Raw genomic sequence first — 11,863 nt, 5'->3', positions numbered from 1 at the left:
GTTTGCTAATCGTGCCGTCTCCCAGAAAGGGGCGATATGGATACAAAAGAGCATTACTGTTCCCGTCTGACCGTTTTCCTCCATTCAACACTATTGAGATTGAAGGGCGTGTGTAAGAAAGTGAGAGGTCTGAAATAGTGGAATGTTTACTCATGGCGGGTGGAAGGTCATGTTGTTTATGTACCGGGGGCTTCCGGTCAACTTTCGAACAGAGTCAGGTTACATGTAAGTAGTGTTGAGATGGTTCTTCAACATTATCACGAATCCCTGCTTTTTCTTAGTTTGGAAATGCACAAAAAAACTGATCTCTATCTTCAGAGTAGGGCTGTGCGGCTGATGACTCGGCTGAAGTTCAGAGGTGAAGAGTAAAACTAGAAGCAATAGGATTATCATTTCAACTGTTTCGATTTTTAACAATTATAATTTCAGACTGGAATATCCGACTGAATATTGAACTTGTGAAAGACCTTCCAACGAGTTTCGGTTATTAAAAAAGTAACTTGTGTATAAGCAGTACCCCAACATGTTTTCAATAGATAACATTTCATAACACTTCAAAAAGTCTCTCATAGTGAGACTTTTTGAAAATGTGTTTAAAAAAATTTATAATCATTCAAAACATTACAAAAAATATCACAATATACCTATTTTGAGATTTAAATTTTGCTAAATTTTTCTTGGTTTTATTTAATTTCCTTGTTTGTTTGCTTTTTTTTGTTTTATTGTGCATATTTTTAATAGTAAATAGACATTTTGAGTCGATGGGAGGCGATGGGAACAAATTTGTAATCTTCGTGCACCTATCGAACTAATACCTTAACTAATATATGTATTAAAAAACTGCCATTGAAGCCATTAGTGAATTTTCCTTTCATATGTAAGTATGAAAACTTGAAAAACATCGGTAAGTAAAACCTGCATTAATATTGAGATTTTATTAAAATTAAATTTCATGTCATACGTACTTTTGTGGTAAACTTGAGTTCTACTGGAAACTTGTGCTTGTCATTTTAGAATATCCCGTGTATTAGACACTTTTGCTCTTCGCTGATAAACCTAGATCAAAACTCAAAACTCATCCAATTGAATCAGGCGATAATTTCATATTTCACACTTCCTGAAGTTTGTTTGCCAAACAGTGCATTAACAGCTTATGTCAGCTGACAGACAGCCTAGCCCGACATAGTTTTCGTACGCCATGGTTTTTCGCGCTCATCTCCATTTTGCGTCCGATCAAAAACCAAGGTATCGTCTGCGCCATGAGCACGCAATCAATTCAACACCCTAATACTCACTTTCCGTCGATCTACCGCCTCTTTCCCGGTTTCTGCATTTCCTTGCTCACCCGTTGCCACACAATATTGACATTACGGTAGGAACTAGAAAAAGGTAGGGCCAAAACCGAACGCGATGGAAAGTAGCCAGACGAGACGCTGAGATTGACACCACCCCGACTGTCTAAGCGACCAGCCGCTCAACACCTCTCAAGTCTGCCTTTATTTGGTGGGCCGAGCAATGTGAGAAGCACGCGGTAGTTGATGGTATGCCGTCGTTTTACGGTTGCACGCACGTGTGTAATCTGAGTCATTCTATTCATTTCCAAATAATTCCACACTTGTGCATACCGCATTCCAATTCGGCTTGCACTTCATTTGTACTTTGATGTTGGCATTTATAGCTTAATTTCTTTCAATGTTCCAATGATTTTATTTTGCAGATTTACAGGCGTGTTTCATTGCGGGTGTAAGAAGTCATTTTAATAAGCAGAAGTCCACTGATGAGGTTATTATTTTTTTTCAGCATTTTATACACAGGTGAGGTGTTTACTACAGCAATTTCTTAAGATTACATTTATAGCTTCATTATGCTGTCAACTAAAGGATTTCTTGCCGTGTGTAATGCAACTTAGCGCTCAGAAGGTATGTATTCTTGGGAATAAAATTTTAAAATTCATATTTAGGTTGACTTCAATATGAATCCCATTGAAGTTATTTTCAATATTACGACAGAAGCAAAGCTAATGCATACTTGCAGGTTTGAAATTTAGGAGAACCAGTACCAAACTAAAACTAATCATGTTTTAGAACCTATAGTCGCATCCTCCCGTGTTTTGATCAAAAAATGGTACAGTGCGGTAAACCCTCTGAAAAAACCCAACTAGAGCGCGGAAAAAGGTTACATTCATATTTATGTGCTCCATTTTCTCTACAACGACAGAAGATCTTCTTGAGAAGAAGCAAATGCATTCAGGATGTGCTAGCAGAACCGCAATCATCGGTTTGTAACAGAAATGATACGGTTTTTGCGGATAAGCTGCAATCATGCAGGTAAGTATATATAGGTACTTTTTCTTTTTCAGTAGTAAGGCATATTTACTAATACTGCACCCTTCAAGGCCTTCTAAAAATTAGTATCGTAGACTCCAGTAGTACTTCAGTCTCTATTAGTACTGCACCCCTGTTTTTTACGAGAAGCATCCTTATAGTTTCAACAATTTAAAGATATTTTCATGAGCCTTTTTCATAGTTTTGCACTAAATTAATAACGTTGTTAATTAAACGTGTTTTCTGTAACGATATTTCACAATTTTTATGATTTTCTATTTAAGATATTACTTTTTTGTAAGCGAATGGTCATATTCTCCATTTTAAATTAAGCACTCGAAAATTAGTAGTCGAGGAAATTCCGGAAACGAGTACTACATGCCGCAATAATAGAAAATAAACATTACTTGATTATTGTAAGTCACAAAACACACTTTTCAGAGAAATGTGTACCCGACCAGACTGCGTGAGCAAAATCGAACTTTCGGAAGTGTCAACTTGCACTTATATCAACATTGGTAAGAAATGTACCGCAGAAGCTGCTCAATTTTTTGCACAGATGCAACAGGTACCGTCTAAACTTAACAACCTCCCACAAAGAAAAAAATTAAAGGTTTTAACTAACAAAGAATATCCAATGCAATGCCAATATGATCTAAGAAAAAAACCGGAATCGGAATTGAAAAAAGGGTTACCTATTGAGTCTCTGGTGGCACAAACGACTTCTTCCACAACTTATGTAACCGTTCATCCTCCCGCACTTCCTTCAGTAATCGACGGAGTTGTCACGAGGACTAGTCTTCCAATCATGAGAAGAACTGATCCAAACTCTAAATTCAAACCACGGCCAACAACTTCTCAATCGAATGGACCTGTTATAAAAACTGTGATTGTTGATGAACGTGGCGCTCCAATGAACCAACCAACGTCCACTCAAAAGCCAAAAGTTGTGCACAAGTTTTTGCCAAACCCGTATACCACAAAAAACCCAAATACATTGAAAAACGATATCATCAGAACGACCAGAACAATTATTCCCGTCGTTGACAAACATACGTACGTTCCATGGAACTATAAAGTAGACGCTGTTCAGGTTAGTGCCCTTATTTCAGTGAAAATTTCAAAAAAAAAAAGTTATCTTTTTGCAGGTGTCTACTTTAACAAGTGCTTTAGCACCAGTTAAACCTACGGAAACAGTAATATCCTCCCCTCCAGTTGCATTTAATTTCAAGTTACCTGCTGAGCAGACTTCTACACAACCATTCAGAGTTGAAATAAATTGGCATGATGACGAAGTTAAGCAGGAACCAACAAAGGCACCAGGAGTTGTATGTTTTGTTTTTTATTTGCTTTATTCATTTCAATTTGTTTTTTAGTTCGTCTCCCCATGGTATCTAAAGACACCATCACATATACCACCGGAAATTGAATTCGCTACACCAACGCCATTGATCAGTTCGCCACTAGAAGCTGTGAGCCCAATTCTCAGCCAATTGAAATCAAACTCGTTGAATTTCACGGAACTCGGAAACCAGGCAAACAACTACTTCTCTGCAGCATTAAGTGCATTCGCAGAAACAAAGAAGGAAATGGCACACAATGACCCATGGCGGACTATCATAGGTTTGTTGTGACACCAATTAATGAGTTCATGAATGTATAAAGATTTCAGGAGCAATACTGAAGTTTTTGAGGGAGTAAGATAATTGCTGAAATTTAGAATATTGGTTTTTGCATTTTAGGCTAAAACTAAAAAAAACCATTTGGCATTTAAAATTAAACGTGATATGCATCACTGTTACAAACTATATTTTCTAGACAAAAAATTTCATTAGGGTTTCGACGTAGGTGCCGAAAAAACCGGCATCACTGCACTTCATGTTAGCATCGTAGAAATTACTGTTATTCATTTTCCCATAAGCTCATTCTTTAATGGTCTGAAAATGTACCAAATTATACAATGTTTTCAACTTTTAAAGATTTTAAAAAGGACTTCAGATCAATTTTTGTACTGACGATGATATAAAGTGTTAACTGATTTAGCAAAGCTGCATTAATTTATTTTATTTTCTGTATGGAGATTCTCCACTGTTGATGCCTTAAAAGTCTTTAAATTGTTTTTGAAAAAGTTCTATAGTACAACTAATTGCAGATGCCGTTGCTCCAACTATTCATAAATTTTCACCGGATGTGATACCTCGAATTCGAGAAGAAATCAACAGAATTCAACCTCACCAGCAAAAAAATTAAGTGTATTCTTCCCTATTGCCACTTAACTTATGCCATTTATTTATTTCATGTCATCATTTGTTTTTTTTTATTTTTATTTTATTCTATCTGTAAAATATGCTCATTTCAATTTGATTGATTTACTTCCATGTGAAAAAAGTACATAGAAAAGGAGAACAGGATGAAAAAAGAAAAGTATATGTGTATCAAACCCGCAAACAAATTGTCAACTAGAACCGCTGGAGCAATAAGACGGAAGATGGAAAATACAAATGCAAAAAGAAGTATTCATAAGGATACAAATCACAAAGAAAGTACCAGTAACTCGGGACAGAATCGGATTGATTGCAAAAAATAACTTTTGATTGATTTTCATATTGAAAATGAATGGGACGAAAGGTGGTGCGCAATTACAAAGTCGTGGAAGAAAAGTTTACATGAATATTGAAACTGAACGCGGAACTAACAGAAATCTACCTCGTGAACTTGGATGACTTAGACCGATGTCTCTGAGCATTCACTCAATAATTGGTAAGGAGTGCTCTGTGGAATTGCAGTTGAAGTTGAAGGACTGTCGGATGGAAGCTCGGCAAGAGTTTTGGAATCGTTAGTATCGTTTTGACAGTTTGCTAGGAGAGGTGTGTTTGGCATCTCATTCTGATAAATTGGAAATGCTGGGTCGTGACGTGACAAGCTCAGAAACCTGAAATGATAAATAAAGTTTGTGGTTTTCTATTGATATTATTGTGGTAAAAAGCTCATGGAAAGTAACACAGGTTCAACAATTACTTTAACCAGAAAACATAATCCATTTTTGTGAAATGAAACAAAAAATTTTAATTCAGTAACCCTTAACCTATTTTTGGAAATCAATGTCAGAGGGAAATTGTTGCATGGGTAACTCAATTATGTTAGAAACGAAAGAAAAGCAAGCAGCACCTACTACTTACTCGCTCATAACCAGCTTGTAACTGTGAGCGATCATATCCTTCCATATACTTCACAACGTTTGGAATGATAGTCACGAGGTCGCTAAACTGCGGCCGTTCGGCAGGATTTGCTTTCCAACAAGCCAACATCACGTCGGTGTATCTGAAAATTGTTGTTTATTTTAAATGCGGGTAACGGTTATGACCAACATTTTTTATAGATGATAAATATATCCCTTAAAACCTGATAACAATATTGACATTGTTTTTGAAAATTACCGGATTTTAAGTAAATTTATGAATACAAACTCGAAAATCTATCGGTTATCAGTGTTAAATTTCAACCGCAAAACGACACTTCACTCTTTTGGCTCTCTAAACAGGGCGTCCTGGATTTGCAAAAACTTCTCTCGTACGTGGTTTCAGCAAAAATTTAAAGCTGGGTATAGTGTTTTGTAAAATTTCAAATGTACATAAAATTGTTATTTCACTAGAATTGTTCTTTAAAAATGTAAAAAAGTCTTGTATATTCTCTATTAGTGCAGCAATCATTTCCGGGGCTTTTTTAAGAACTTTTGAAATGAAAAGAAGAGGTTCCGCACTAATAGAGATTGCAGTACTAATAAAGAATATACAATAAAAGTTATTTTAGAGACTTTAAATTCTCTAAATTAATTCCTAATTTTAACTTTTAAACATTTTCCAGGCGATAACTCACAATTTCTCGGGACAATATGGAGGTTTCCGTAGCCTGTTTGTCTCTGATTCCTTCAACCATGGAAGAATCAATATCCAACTAGCCATATTGCTGTACGGTGTAGATCCGCGTGTGAACAGTTCCCAGATAACAACTCCAAACGACCAGATATCGGATGTTATGCCAAACTGAAAAACAATTAATGTACACGTTTGGTTATATCGTATTTTGTTTTGCGTTTAGAAATACAACACCTGTGCAAATGCCGGGCAACCTAGACATACCCCTTGTTCGGATATTTCCGGCGGGAACCAACGCACTGGTAAGTCTCTTTCGTGCATTTGAACATATAATTCCGTTTCAATATCCACTTTTCTGCAGAGACCAAAATCAGCAATCTTGACTCGGAGGTGCTCATCCAATCTGGAATTTTAATATAATATCTTGAAAAAAAAGAAAAATGAACAAACAAGCAATTTCTGCATGCAAGATCTCTATGAATAAACTTCTTCGAATGCATATAATTCATTCCTTTCGCAATGTCAAATGCGAATTCGAATAAATCTCTCATTTTGATGGTATTTTCCACGTTTTCGATAAAGCTCTTCAAATCGCCTTTTGCCATATACTCGGTAATTATAATTGGAAGATGGGAAGAATCATCTAGTGCAACACCGATCAGTTTGAGAATGTTGGGATGGTCAAACTCAGACATTGTTCTTGCTGAAAGTTTTGAGCTTTTTTTCAGAGGCTTCAAATAATACGGAATGTCTACCTTCCTCATAAAATTCCGAAATTTTTCCTTCTTTCAGATATTTACAAACAACTTTTTCCTCCAAACTTTTGGATGGTGAGTACATCGCTTTGTAGACAACTCCATAATGACCTTGGCCAATAGGATCCAACTTGTCAACGCGCAGGTTCTTGAAATCAACTTTGAGATCGGGACGCATGCTTCTGAAAAACAATAATAATCGTGGTGTGTTAAAAGTATTGGGAGAATATTTACGATAACTTTTTTTTAAGTTCTGCGGCTATTGGATGTCGTCGAAAGGTTTTTATCTCATTTTTTGGAATCATCTTACGAAACTTATGGAAGGGAACACTTTAAAAAATACTCGCAGTATGGGAAAAAATACACTTTTAACCAAATGAAAACTTAAGCCAATTTCGACAATCCTCCAGAAAATATAGACCTACCTAAAAACTTTAACGTAGTTGTCTCCGTTAATTGCTAGCTGAGCCTGCCTTCCAGCCATGTGTCCCATATCGTACTCGTTCTCAATACGTTGACCAATTGGCGGTCTGACATGAGTTTTAATTCTGGGGAATCGATTCCTCATGTAGTAGACGATTATAGCGACAATCAGAATAATCGTCATCACCGAGATAATAGCAATTGCGATCTTCCATCCAGGACTACTACCCTTCTTATCGTCAACTTGACTATTCTTCACATCTGTTTGAGTCCCTCGATCAGCTTGTTGATAGTCAAAAGGGAAAGAGTAGTTCTTGTCCCCAATCATACCGCTTAAAAATACTTGTTTGCATGAATCACCGATGACTTCATCTGGGTTCGTATCACATTGAATACTGCAAAACGCATTTTAGAAACAAACGATTATTTTTTTTTATTTACCTAGAAGAATCAACAACCGTAACTACACAATTTGTTCCGCAGGCATTTAACTTTGGATTTTTCAATGCACGGAAGCCATCAACAACTGCAGTAAATCCTGAGTTATTATTGTACTTGTGAATCTGAAAATACAGTTTTAAAATTTTTATTGAAGATACACGGAAACTCACCCATCGCATACTTGGTGGACACTCGTGCTTCAAATTATTTTTGCAGCTGCTGACTTCTGAAGAAGTAATGGTTCGCTGTGCGTTGTCATCAGCGCACCAGGAACACTCTAAAGGATCTTCCCATCCACCTTGACGCAGTGTCTGACAATTTGGATATAGCCCTTTGCATGAAATATCCAAACTTTGCAGCTAAAAATTTAATTTTTGTTCAAAACATTTTCTTAAAACACTTACTCCTTCGACCGTAGTGTAGAGTAGCTGATTTTCCTTTGTTTTTGTGATAGAGAATTTTCCGACAACTGAGATGTTGGTTCTCCAGTGTGGACGAATATCTGCAGATTCGGATGCCGAAAACTAAAAAACAATTTTGAAAGCAATTTCGTGATGTGAAAAATGCATACCCTTAAAACATCTGACATATCAAACTCTCCCGAGACGGCGGCAAAATATGACTTTCCATCAGTTATTAAAGATTCAGCGATTCCAAAGAAAGGATAAGGAATTCTGAAAATATTTTAGTATATTTCAAGAGAAGTGGTGAACTCGGCAATTGGTCGCAACTTCTAAACCAAAATTATTCTCTTTAGCCATGTCAAGAAACTGCGGCAGTGTGTCGAAAACTTTATATGAGGCTAACTCAATTTTTTGCAATTTTTAAAATTTTCTTTCAACAAGCGATATACCTCATCATGAGCTCTCCTTGCAAAACATTATAATCTTCCAACCATCCGTACCGATAGCTGTTACTTTTGGCAGTGTGAAGCTGACAATTGTCCAGAGCATCGCCTCTCTGCAATTTTTAAGTTTTAATTCGCATAGAAAACATGCACCTACCCCATATCGCACGCAAAGAGTTGGTGATGATTCATCGTCCAATCGACTATACGTCAAGCAGCCCTTTTTTACCTTCATTTGATCAAAAATTTGTGGGTACTTGCAACGGGTTGTCTTTGCGGTACTGCCAGAAAATGAAGTTTCTTGGCAGGTACTCCAAATAGTTTTGAATCGTTTTTCAATGTTGGCCATTTTGAAGCGACACATTAAGTGGTTCTTAAAATATATAGGTTCAATGAAAAACGCATCACTTTATAAAACAAACCATAGATGTGTGATTGAACATCACAATGTTGATTAGATCATTTGCATGATCATAAACAGCAGTCTCACCCCGGGAACTTATATTTCTAACTGAAATTTTATCAATAAAAATTTAGTTTTGGTATTTCAAACTTTACATTCTTGATCGCAACCAACTAAAATTGAGATTTTTGATGCCAAGTCTGCAGTTTGATCTGTCGCGCAGAATCTAATGACTTTTGTGACCGTAACTTTGTTATTTGACTGATCGTGTAAAAATACTTCTGGCTCAAAGATTTGGCTTGCAGTCATCACGAAGTATACAAATCCTTCCCTTTCAAAACCAGTAAGGGCATGGTTGTTGTGAATAAAACTTGAATCGGCATGATACGCTGTTGGGATAACAGTTCTGTAATCAACCTTATTAAAATTATCTCAGACAATTATAAAATACCCAGTGTCTTGAGCATTATATCGTAAAATCATTGTTCTTGGGTTGTCTGGATCTTCCTCATTTTTAAATGAAATTGCTAACATTATTTGCCCTAAATTCTCTATTTTCACAGCACTCGAACTTAAGATCTCTTGAATTTTTGGCTCATCTCCGTTCAGCATAAATGTTGAGCACGATGATGTAACACCGGAGTATGTACATAACCTGAAAAATTGAAATTGAAAAATTTACAACAAAGCAAAAATAGATACCCGCAGCTTGACTCATCGCAGTAAAATATTTCAGATTTCGAGAAGAGCTTCAATTCCAAAAACTTGGTGCGTGGATGCATATCAAGTGATACATGGCCAACTGTTCTACCTGCAAACAGACAGACGTTTGATAACCGGAAACAAGTGAAAAAAAAAATTACTCACGTTCTTCATTATTTTCAAAGACCTGAAATCGCGAATGAGTAGCGACAACAAGTAGATCAAATCCAGTGATTACACCCAGCACCTTTAAAACACAATTGTTGACTTTTATTTTTTATAGGTCAATTCTGAAATTCTTCAAAACCACTCACATGTTTCTTAAATGACTAAATATCATTGTTTTTTTTTTATTTTTAATGTGGCGAAATAAAAAGCGGTGAAGACTCAGATCTTATCTACAATAAATTTGAAAGCCAACAAAACGATTTTTTTTCTTATGATCTAATCATACTTATTATATTAGAACATTATATGGATTCAAACCTGAACCTGTTCTCGAATTTTTAAAAAAATACTACACTGTTCGAAAAATTTGGTAATTTTCCAATACTCTCACTGAAAATTTTTCAAAAAATCAGAAAAACATTTGGAATGTTTGTTATTATGATATTTGATCATGCCTAAGTGAATTTAAGTTGAATTACATATCTTAGTAATGGTTTTTGAACTGTGCGTTTTTAACTAGGTTCAAAAAATAATCAACGTTTGGCGACAACGCTTTGTTGCATTATAGTTCAGAAACTGGCGAACCTTAGGCAAAAGTTAGACAAGAGTTGAGAAAATTAAATTTGGACCGCATTTAATTTTTGGGTCAAACTTGTCAAGACTTTTGATCAAAGATAAATTAAGTTTTGAATAAAGCTATTCACAAAAAACCTCACATTTTTGTTCTGCAGCTCGTCTCTGGACACAAAAACACCATTGCCGTTGAGGAGTTTCCCGTTGATTTGCCCGCCAGTTGCAGAAGTGAAGCACAGCAAGAGCACCAAGAAGCGGAAAATGGAACTTTGAGTGGTCAGCTCCTTCGCCGAACTTTGCGACGAGCCGAGTACCATTTTTGATTATCCGCAAGACATGATGTCCCTGGAAGTTGGGCGCTACATATTAAAAGTTTTTTGTTGAGTGATAAAAAATCCCTTTTAATCTAATTAAATTCCAAAGTTTTGTGGGAAAACTGATAGACGTTCAAACTACAAAACATGACAAAATTTGAAAAATTCAAACATTTTTAAAAGAAGGAAGAGAGAAAATAAAAAAAAAGAGTGGAGCAAGAGGTCCGGAATGAAGATGAGACGGGAGACATGTGTTTTTCTCTTCCTCTCTTTTTTTCATTCTATACAGAAAATGACTCGGAGAAAATTGCGACTCCGGCACCCGTTTCGCAATAATGACAGGGCATGGAAACATCTTTTCCAACATTGTGATGAAAGACAGGCTATCGAACGATTATGTAAAACTATCGAAAAAGATCAGTTGCTCCCTACACTCTATTTTGAACATCTTAGTGGACGAAAAAAAACGAGCAATTACTTTTATAATAAGACGCATTATTTATTTTTTTAATCAAAATTTGATTATGTCAATTTCTAGCGATTGATGTTTTGTTTGTTATAATAAAAAACCAAGTAAGGGTTATGAAAAATTGGAAGCGAGCTTTTTTCATTGCTCTAACATTTAAAGTAGGGCATTTTCTTTCACGAGTTTTGCTTTAAAGTGTTCTTTTTGGCCACAATACACTACAAAAACAGAAAAAAACGAAAAAATAATCTTAGTGGATCTATTTTTCCGCATTGATACTGAAATAGTTTTTTTAAATAAATACTTATAGCCGTTAGTAGCCGTACCATAAAACATTTTCTCAGTTCCAAAAAAATTACCATGGCCGTTTTTACAATGTTTAGCTTTAAAATGGCGGTTTTCTAAACCTAAAAAGAAATATTATCTCACGTTCCGATTAGATTACCTTTTTTTAAATAGAGCGGTACTGCTACTACATAGGTACGTTTTCATTTTCTGTATTCAGAAGACATAAAAATTAGTGTAACATCTTTACATGTGACAGTTCTCCTTAAATATTTTCAACAAAAAAG

General features: G+C 35.7%; 2 protein-coding genes across 4 annotated transcripts; one reads left to right on the top strand and one right to left on the bottom strand.

Annotated features, from left to right (window-relative positions):
• The first annotated feature begins 1,715 nt into the window (after positions 1-1,715).
• Positions 1,716-4,678, top strand: aaim-1. Its single transcript, NM_001029738.5, has 9 exons — positions 1,716-1,814; positions 1,858-1,919; positions 1,961-2,034; positions 2,085-2,327; positions 2,766-2,892; positions 2,938-3,417; positions 3,473-3,652; positions 3,701-3,947; positions 4,477-4,678. Exons 1-9 carry the CDS (start codon positions 1,778-1,780, stop codon positions 4,572-4,574), a joined length of 1,548 nt encoding a protein of 515 aa, NP_001024909.3. The 5' UTR covers positions 1,716-1,777; the 3' UTR covers positions 4,575-4,678.
• On the bottom strand, positions 4,637-10,857 carry svh-2 (Tyrosine-protein kinase receptor svh-2). Of its 3 annotated transcripts, none has more exons than NM_001029735.6 (19): positions 10,655-10,857; positions 9,936-10,017; positions 9,771-9,879; positions 9,520-9,723; positions 9,224-9,474; positions 9,088-9,176; positions 8,823-9,038; positions 8,672-8,778; positions 8,390-8,492; positions 8,223-8,342; positions 7,989-8,177; positions 7,819-7,940; positions 7,380-7,772; positions 6,955-7,136; positions 6,650-6,902; positions 6,464-6,602; positions 6,201-6,367; positions 5,497-5,645; positions 4,637-5,256 (listed from the first exon to the last, which is right to left on the bottom strand). In NM_001029735.6, exons 1-19 carry the CDS (start codon positions 10,826-10,828, stop codon positions 5,249-5,251), a joined length of 3,057 nt encoding a protein of 1,018 aa, NP_001024906.1. In that variant the 5' UTR covers positions 10,829-10,857; the 3' UTR covers positions 4,637-5,248. The 3 variants fall into 3 exon arrangements, with proteins under 3 accessions (NP_001024906.1, NP_509104.1, NP_001368077.1); NM_076703.8 differs by having other exon boundaries at positions 4,679-5,256; positions 5,493-5,645; positions 10,655-10,856; NM_001381011.2 differs by having other exon boundaries at positions 4,679-5,256; positions 5,504-5,645; positions 10,655-10,856.
• Positions 10,858-11,863: the final 1,006 nt, after the last annotated feature.

This window comes from Caenorhabditis elegans, chromosome X, assembly GCF_000002985.6.
Source record: "Caenorhabditis elegans chromosome X".
Classification (NCBI taxonomy): domain Eukaryota; kingdom Metazoa; phylum Nematoda; class Chromadorea; order Rhabditida; family Rhabditidae; genus Caenorhabditis; species Caenorhabditis elegans.
Note: the sequence above shows the minus strand (reverse complement) of the source record. Positions and strands in the feature narration are given on the sequence as shown.

Bases quoted from the DNA above. Each gene is read 5' to 3' on its own strand.
- aaim-1 (NM_001029738.5), top strand. From the start codon at position 1,778: ATGAGGTTATTATTTTTTTTCAGCATTTTATACACAG. The intron at 1,815-1,857 runs GTGAGGTGTTTA...TTACATTTATAG, and splicing joins TTTCAGCATTTTATACACAG to CTTCATTATGCTGTCAACTA. The intron at 2,035-2,084 runs GTTTGAAATTTA...ATCATGTTTTAG, and splicing joins AAGCTAATGCATACTTGCAG to AACCTATAGTCGCATCCTCC.
- svh-2 (NM_076703.8), bottom strand. From the start codon at position 10,828: ATGGTACTCGGCTCGTCGCAAAGTTCGGCGAAGGAGCTGACCACTCAA. The intron at 9,880-9,935 runs GTGAGTAATTTT...GTCTGTTTGCAG, and splicing joins CTTTGAAAATAATGAAGAAC to GTAGAACAGTTGGCCATGTA. The intron at 8,779-8,822 runs GTAGGTGCATGT...TAAAAATTGCAG, and splicing joins CTCTTTGCGTGCGATATGGG to AGAGGCGATGCTCTGGACAA.